At 34.9% G+C, this 9,141-nt stretch overlaps 1 protein-coding gene across 1 annotated transcript; it reads right to left on the minus strand.

The window, feature by feature from the left end:
* Positions 1-1,502: 1,502 nt before the first annotated feature.
* On the minus strand, positions 1,503-8,833 carry LOC109065793 (transcription factor GATA-4-like). The gene is made up of 3 exons (XM_042747075.1): positions 8,093-8,833; positions 2,971-3,137; positions 1,503-1,723 (listed from the first exon to the last, which is right to left on the minus strand). The coding sequence occupies exons 1-3, from the start codon at positions 8,610-8,612 to the stop codon at positions 1,583-1,585; spliced, it is 828 nt and encodes a 275-aa protein (XP_042603009.1). The 5' UTR covers positions 8,613-8,833; the 3' UTR covers positions 1,503-1,582.
* Between the last annotated feature and the right edge of the window lie 308 nt (positions 8,834-9,141).

Below are 9,141 nucleotides of genomic sequence, written 5' to 3' on the forward strand. Positions count from 1 at the left end.
ACCGGTGTGTTGTGTTGTGTGTAGAGTGTGTGTGTTTTTTTCTCTGACCGGTGTGTTGTGGTGTGTGTAGAGTGTTGTGTGTTTTTCTCTGACCGGTGTGTTGTGGTGTGTGTAGGGTGTGTGTGTTTTGTTCTCTGACCGGTGTGTGTAGGGTGTGTGTAGAGTGTGTGTGTTTTGTTCTCTCTGACCGGACCGTGTTGTGGTGTGTGTGTGTAGAGTGTGTGTGTGTGTTTGTTCTGTGACCGGTGTGTGTTGTTCTCGGACCGGGTGTGTGTGTGTGTGTGTGTGTGTGTGTGTGTTTTGTTCTCTGACCGGTGTGTTGTGGTGTGTGTAGAGTGTGTGTGTTTTGTTCTCTGACAGGTGTGGTGTTGTGGTGTGTGTAGATTGTGTGTTTTTTGTTTTTTGTTAGTTTTGTATAAGCAATAACAGTAATTATAATAATTATAATACTTTACAAATGAATATTTGTGGTGTGTGTTGAGTGTGTGTGTTTTGTTCTCTGACCGGTGTGTTTGTGGTGTTGTGTGGTGGGTGTGTGTGTAGAGTGTGTTTTGTTCTCTGACCGGTGTGTGTGTGTGTAGAGTGTGTGTGTGTCTGACCGGGTGTAGTGTGTGTTTTTTTGTTCTCTGACCGGTGTGTTGTGGTGTTTGTAGACTGTGTGTGTTTTGTTCTCTGACCGGTGACCGGTGGTGTGTAGGATGTGTGTGTTTTTGTTCTCTGACCGGTGTGTGTGTTGTGTGTGTGTGTAGAGTGTGTGTGTGTGTGTGTGTTTGTTCTCTGACGGTGTGTTGTGGTGTGTGTGTGTGTGTTTTGTTCTCTGACCGGTGTGTTGTGGTGTGTGGTAGAGTGTGTGTGTTTTGTTCTCTGACCGGTGTGTGTGTGTGTGTGTGTGTGTGTGTTTTGTCTCTGTGTGTGTGGTAGTGTGTGGTGTGTGTGTGTTTTGTGTTGACCGGTGTGTAGAGTGTGTGGGTTTTGTTCTCTGACCGGTGTGTTGTGGTGTGTGCAGAGTGTGTGTGTTTTGTTCTCTGACCGGTGTGTTGTGGTGTGTGTAGAGTGTGTGTGTTTTGTTCTCTGACCGGTGTGTGTGTTGTGGTGTGTGTAGAGTGTGTGTGTGTTTTGTTCTCTGACCGGTGTGTTGTGGTGTGTGTAGAGTGTGTGTAGAGTGTGTGACCGGTGTTTTGTTCTCTAGTGTGTGTGTGTTTGTTCTCTTGGTGTGTGTGGTGGGTAGAGTGTGTGTGTTTTGTTCTGACCGGTGTGGTGTGTGTAGACTGTGTGTGTTTTGTTCTCTGACCGGTGTGTTGTGGTGTGTGTAGAGTGTGTGTGTTTTGTTCTCTGACCGGTGTGTTGTGGTGTGTTCAAAGGTCACAATCACTGATTGCAGGGTGTTAATTATTTTTTTTTTATTTGCTGGTGGGAGGGGTTTCTTGTGAGTTGTCTGAGATAATCATTTTTGATTCTCTGACTCCGTCTGCTGGTTACACAGCGTTACTACTGAGCTTTTGGCACAAAATCTGTACATTTGCATTGCTGTAGGGTGAAGTAAACTAATAACAGAGCAAACCGAGTATATTCACGTATGTTCTTAAGTCTGTCTCACCCCGTGGAGCTTCATGTAGAGTCCGCAGGCGTTGCAGACCGGCTCTCCTTCTGCATTACGTCTCCAGAGAGTAGTTGTGGTTGTCTGACAGTTAGTGCAGGACAAACCAACCCGTCTGGACGCAGACTGACCAGGAGACAGACAGAAACCAGCAGGTCAATGATAGTGTTCAAATCTGAATTAAACCTGAATTAAACACTGCAATAATACAAAGTAATGCAAAAAACCCTGCTGGAAACAATGAAAACATTTCAATAATTAAAAAGTGCAAAACAAAAAATAAACACTGCAATATATATATATATATATAATTATATATATATATATATATATATATAAAGATATTGCACTAATAAAATGTAATGCAGAATGAAAAATAAACTTGTTGGAAACACTGAAATAATAAAACATTATTGCAAAATAATAAAAGAAAAAATGCTGCAAACACTGAAAATAAAAACTACACTTTGCAATTATAAAAATAGTGCAAAATAGAAAAACACTGCAATAATACAAAGTAATGCAAAAAAAAGAACTTGCTTGAAAAAATAAAATAAATACTGCAATATAAAAAAATAAATAAAAAGAGATTGCACTAATAAAATGTAATGCAAAATAAAAAAATAAACTGCAAACAATAAAAGATTGTGCAAAATAAAAAATGAACATTGCAATAATAATAAAAAATTTTAAATAAAGACTGCACTAATAAAATGTAACACAATATAATAAAAAAAACTTGTTGCAAACACTGAAATAATAATAAATATTGCAAAATAAAAAATGGCTGCAAACACAGAAAATAAAAACTATACTTTGCAATGCTATAAATAGTGCAAAATAAAAAAAACAATGCAATAATAAAAAATATAAGAAAATTGCACAAAACATTTAACCTAAAAGGTAATGCAAAATAAAAAATATATATGCTGCAAAAACTGAAAACCCTGCAATAATAATAATAATAATAATAATAATGCTGCAATAATTAAAAAGTAATTCAAAATAAAAAAAAACTGCAAGATAACAGAATAAACACTGCAGTCATAAAAAACACTGCAAGTAATGCAAAAAAGCAATAATAAAAATAACAAAAGTAATAATAAAAAACATTGCAAAAAATAACCCTGCAATATTAAAAAATTCAATATAACAAAATTCAAAATAGACAATAAATAATGTTATTAATTATGATAGTTCAACAACATGAAAAACATGTGTTTAATGAACTTACTATTACTTATTATGCATACTATACTTATTTATTTTACATACATAGATTATAAGGTTGAAATAGAAAAACATCAGTTTCCCAGGTCTCAGAGTGTTCTGAAAGGAGTTAGAAGGATGTTGTGAATGTGGGTGAAACGCACCAGTCGTCTCTGTGGTTTGATGAGCGGCCGGTTGATCCCGTTCATCTTGTTATAGAGGCCGCAGGCATTACACAGGTAATGACCCGTCCCGTCCCGCCGCCACAGAGGAGTGGCTATCGCCCCGCAGTTCACACACTCACGACCCTCAGCGAAATCATCCAGCAGCTCTGACCAGAACAAGCACATATTCACAAATCATTTCACAAAGACCATTTTATCTATTTTTTTTTAAGTTGTAAAACTTGTGTTGCCAAAGCACCTGCAACTTGTTGCAGACACTAAAAAACTGCAATAATTTAAAACGTGCCAAATAAAAATAATTAAATAATTAAATAAAAAATAAATAAACCATCTGCAAGCACTGAAGACAAAATAGAAATAAACATCACTGCAATAATAAAAGTAGTGTAACATAAAATGTAAAATAAAAATTGCAAAAACCTTTAAAAACTTTCTGCAAACACTCAAAAAAAAACTATGAAAAAACTGCAATAATAAAACAGTGAAAATATGAATAGATAAATACAATCAATGCAATACTAACAAATAATGCAAAACAAAAAATAACATTTCAATACACAGAGAAAAACTGTCATAATAAAAATAGTGCAAAATAAAAAAGAAAAATAAACACTGGAAGAATAAAACAATAAAAATTAAAATAGATAAATATAATCAATGCACTAATACTAAAAATATACACTGTGGTAGTGCAATATTAAAGTGCAAAATAAAAAATTAAAACAAACACTGCAATAATAAAAAGTGCAAAATAAAAATAATCAATGCAAAAATAATAAAGTGGGAAGTAAAAATTAGCACTGCAATAATATAGTGCAAAATAAAAAAAGAGTCATACATCGACAACAAAATGTGAATCAAAGCAGCTGTCTTTCCTGATCAGCAGGAGGCGCTGTTGCTCATGCAGTGTGTGGAGCTCTGCGCTGTCTCTGCTAATCTTTATCAGTGGAAACACATGACAGACGGCCCCTGTGGGGCCCTTAACTACAACACTGAACGACCGAGCAGTGTGGACAAATGAGGCAGACGCATAATCATTCATCTCTCTCACTGAACCATTCTTCAGGCTTTCAAACACCTTTAACAAGCTGTAAGCTTTCTGTCACATTCAGCATCATAAATCAACACCTTTCTGATCACAGCACACATCAGAGAGACTCATTACAGATCGATCAGAGGATTACGAGATATTAAGAGCTGAAGACACACATAACAAAGTTTCACTTTTATTGTACACTATTTTTATTATTATTGCAATCTTTTTAGTGTTTAGAAAAAGTTATTTTATACTTATGTTTTTTGCAGTTTTTTTTGTATTATTGTAGTGTTGCATGTTTTTTTTCTTTTCTTTTTTTTCGCTGCACGATTTTTTATTGCAGTGTTCTGTTTTTCAGTAAGTTGCAAATGCTTTGAGAACACACACACACACACACACACACACACACACACACACACACACACACACACACACACACACACACACACAAATTGCTCTCTGGGCAATCTCTTATAATAAACTTTGAACCTTGAACCAAAGTTTTACAACCTTTTTTTAATGCTAAAAAATAAATATAAAAACTAGATTAATTACCATATACTATATATATAAATATATTTGCAATAATAATAATGCAGTATAAAAATATAACACACTGAAATACACACTGCAATAATAAAACATAATGCGAGATAAAGAAATAAACTTTCTGCAAACACTGAAGAGACTGCAATTATAAAAAAAATAGTGCAAAATAAAAAATAAAAACTGCAATAATAAAACAGTGAAGAATAAAATAGATAAAGCAACAATAAAATATATTTTTAAAAAACTTTCTGCACACACTGAAAAAACTGCAATGATAAATTTGTGCAAAATTAAATAGATGTACATTCAATGCAATCTCTGGTCTTTAATAATATTCTCAAAATGCACAAAATCATTATTCATGGAATGAACAAAAGTAACGTTCCCATAATGTTTGTAAAATCATAAAATGGAACGTTCCTTTAACGTTTGCATTTTAAAACATTTTGACCGTTCAGAGAACATTCAGAAATAATGTTTGCAAAATATTTGCACAAAAACGGTATTATATATGCAATGTTTTTTTTTCTTTTTTTCTGAAACGTTACTTCATGTTTCTGAATGTTCCGATAACATTCAAAAGGAACGTTCGTTACGTTCCCATAATGTTTGTAAAGTTATGAAACAGAACCTAACAGCAACGCCATCACAACGTTCTCAGAACACATTTCTGTAAGCGCCTTCAGCAGCTCTAAACTTCAGATTTAAGAAGCCTGTCACACGCCTTAATGAGCAGAGGTCAAACACCTGAAAATCACAAAGTCTGGACACATTTGGGAGACTTTTACTGCAATGACTGACGAGAAACTGCTTATCAACACGGAGAAACTAATTATAAGCTGCAAAAAAACTCCAAAAAGACTGAAAACACACCCCAAAAAAAACAAATAAAGTCAAGTTTCTTTCGGCCGCATGTTAAAGTCCACGACACTCTATTAATACACTCTATTAATAGCACATGATCACTACAAAGGTCACATGACTCTAGTTTAATGAAAAATCTGCTTCGATAGTTTATTTTATATCTCAGGCAAACATGATTTATCTTGCACGCAGATTCGTGATTATGTCTCACTCTGATCGACAATATAACTATAATCAAATCTTTATCATGCTAATGAGTGTGCAGTTATTGATGTAAATAAAATCTCACGTGGCACAGATGACTGGTTATCATTATTACATGCATTCCTCAGATCACCGTCATCTGTATAATAAAGTCTATTCAAAAGTGGCCTATAATAATAAATGAGCTTATTAACTGGATTTTAACCAGAAAAATTAAATACATACCACGTTTTTTGTCAGTATGAATTATACACATATTATGCTGAATTTGATCATTAGAACAACATACAAAAAAACAAAAAACAAGTCAAACTTTCGATATATAAAGCGAGTCTTTAACAATCGTCTAAAACGCATGTAACAGAATAATAATCCATTATTAATCATTTAGATGTATTATGTCTACAGATCACAAATGTATTTGTATCAGAAACTTAATTTATTCGCTTTTTTCTTTTAGGTTTATTTTTCATTCTTTTATATCATTTTCATATATTTGAAATGAAATATATATTAAATATTTTTTTTATATTCATATAGGCTAATATGAATTAATATTAGTCTGTAAAATATTTTTAATTATTCTCTCCAGTCATAGGCTATACACGACAGATAAAATAATATTATTTAGCATAGAGCATACTTAAAAATAAAATTATCATAAAAGTTTGATTAATATATTTTCGTGATTTGAATGACTTCATAAAATGTAAAAAATAACATTTAGTTTTTGAATGTTGTCATAATAATAACATTATGCCTCAAAATAAATATAAACGATCCCAAGAGACGACATAAAACTTTTTTTTCTGTGTCGAGTCTCATAAAAGCAGTTTCACATCGAGCTTAAAGAAATAAAACAGAAATAAAATAAAAAATATATATTTATTTCGTAGTTTTTAATCCATATGCATTCAAAAAGTATCCTTATTGACTATTTATAATGTGTTTTGTCGGTTTTAAAGTTTAAGCAACAATACTTAAAAATGATTATACAGGTGTTAAATCAACACAGTATTTTCCCTTTATTATAATTATTAATTAATCTATCTTTCAAAACATAAGCATGCGAATCTGTTTTTAGGTTACGATTGTCGCGTGTTTCTCGGATAAACTGTGACTATAACTTCATTATAAAGTTTTGGGTGAGTGTGAAAAACACAATAAACACTCATGAATAAAATTATAAGACGACCAGAAAGTGTTTTCATAAATGCAAAACAGTTTCACGATAAATAATATAATTTATCGTGAAACTGCTGATAATAATAATATAATAATATAATTCTGTAATCTATTCAATATAACATCAATTGTTAGATTACATTGCAAACATTGATTTAAAGTGACAGCTGCGCGTTTCTCAGGTCGAATAGCGTTGTATTTGGTCTATATTCAGATGCATCCTTTTTTTTTTTTGCAATACATATTTATATGATTCGATCAGAGTGAAATCATCTAAATTCTTGGCTCACATACATTATGTAAAAAACTGTTTATTATAAACTGTAATGTTTCATAGAATTAATAAATAATAATAAAAAAATAAAAATAAAAACTCGGCCCAAATGATCAAAAGACAGCATATTTTTCTAAAAGCTGATGTTTATATCCATAAATGCCCAAACTTAGTTTAGACTTCACCATGTTCATTATTCTGATAATCAATTGTTCCAGAAAAGAAACAGAGAAGAAATGTAACTAATTATTATAGGAAATAATATTTAGTCTACTTTGTAGTTTTACACCCACGTGGTTTCAAAAGGCGACGCTGAAGAAATAATACACTTTTATTTATGTATTTATTTTGTATTATTTATAAGCGGATTTTGTCGACTTTAAAGTTTCATCAAAATAAATTCAGTACAGAAACTAGCTAAATCAGCAGTGCACACGCGATTAATCACCTGTATGTTTTATTTGAATCCTGTTCTCATATCAGATGATGAATCATAGTGTCGTGCAAATTCTCATTTAAACTTCTTAAAATGACTCATGCAACCACAAATGCACATCGTCATTTCATGACATTTATACCTAATTTTTAGATCTTAAATACCCCTTTTACCAAAAATACATAAGTGTAAAAAAAGTTCTTTACAGCGATGCCGTTTAAGAACCATTTCTGGTTTCACAAAGAATCTCTTTCTTACCTTTTTATCATCTGAAGAACCTTCTTTCGCAACAAAGAAGCTTTTGTGAAGCAGAAAGGTTCTTCAGATGTTTAAGGTTCTTTGTGGAACCATTTATACGAGAATGCTTCTTCGATGGCATCACTGTGAAGCACCTTTATTTTTAAGAGTGTCTGCTGTTGAATTTTTTTTTTTTTTTTTTTTGAAATTTCGCCTGCTAGCAATTTTTGAGTTAACTCTATTCTACTTCTAATTTATCTACGTTTAAAAAAAAAAAAAAAAAAAAAAATTTTGGGAAATCATTCTGAATTCTCACCAAAATTGTGGTGTCGCGTTGCACCGGGCGCTCCGCCGCTCTGGAGGCTGTGCAGGACGGAGCTGTCAAAGTGCGTCGCCGCCCAAGAGCCTCCGATGTTGGGGTTCATGTAAGCCGGGTATCCGCCGTGATAGGATCCGCTCAGACCGCGGGAACCGTAGTGCTCCCTCCCGCCGGCGGAGATGTTCAGCGGGCTGGAGTAACTTGCCGTCTCCCGCGCCGCCGCGATCCCGGAGCTTAACGGAGTGCTCGTGGAGAACGTGAACCTGGAGACCGGAGAGTGATGCTGACCGCCGGAGGTGCTGTAAGAGGCGACCGTGTCCGCGCCCGCCTGCGCCCATCCCGAGTGCGCGGACACCGGGGTGCTCTGCTGCGGCGTCTGGAGGTACGGCAGCGCCGGGATCATCGGGGTGACCCGGGTGGGCGTCACGTACACCGGCGAAGCCGCGGCGTTATGGAGGAAACCGGGCTCGTAAGACGCGGGTGCGTGGTTTGCGGACATCGCTACACCTTGATACATGTCCACAGGTGAGCGATCGCTCCACTCGCGAGGACCGGAGCATGGGCGTAGGTCTTACCGGGCTGAGTTCACCCTGCGCCCGCTGGGAGCATTTTTTGCTTCGCTTGACTCGACGGCAGCAGAGGATGATGAGGGTGGACGGTCTCTCTCCGCCTCTAGTAAAGCGCATCTGATTCCTGCTCGGGTCACCGACCTCGTTTACAGGAACAACAACATACTCCCATTATGTCTGCGTCACGCATGCGAATCAGACCCGGTAGTTCTCAAACGAAATCAATAGCACCCTCGGTTAAAGCTTCACTGATCGTAACGTATCTTTGTGTATACGCATAATAGCTAAAATATGTAGCGTTTATTTGCGCATGTGCATGAGAATTAATTCTGAGATTCCACTTTCAAAAATAAGGATTTCATTTAACTAATAAGGGCATTTAAAATCTTTATAAGTTCTTTAGAAAAGCATATGTTCTTTAAAGAACGCCTCAAAAACTGACCTTACAATAAAACATAAAAATAAAATAAATAAAAA

The sequence above is a fragment of the Cyprinus carpio genome, chromosome B20, assembly GCF_018340385.1.
Source record: "Cyprinus carpio isolate SPL01 chromosome B20, ASM1834038v1, whole genome shotgun sequence".
In the NCBI taxonomy this organism is placed as follows: domain Eukaryota; kingdom Metazoa; phylum Chordata; class Actinopteri; order Cypriniformes; family Cyprinidae; genus Cyprinus; species Cyprinus carpio.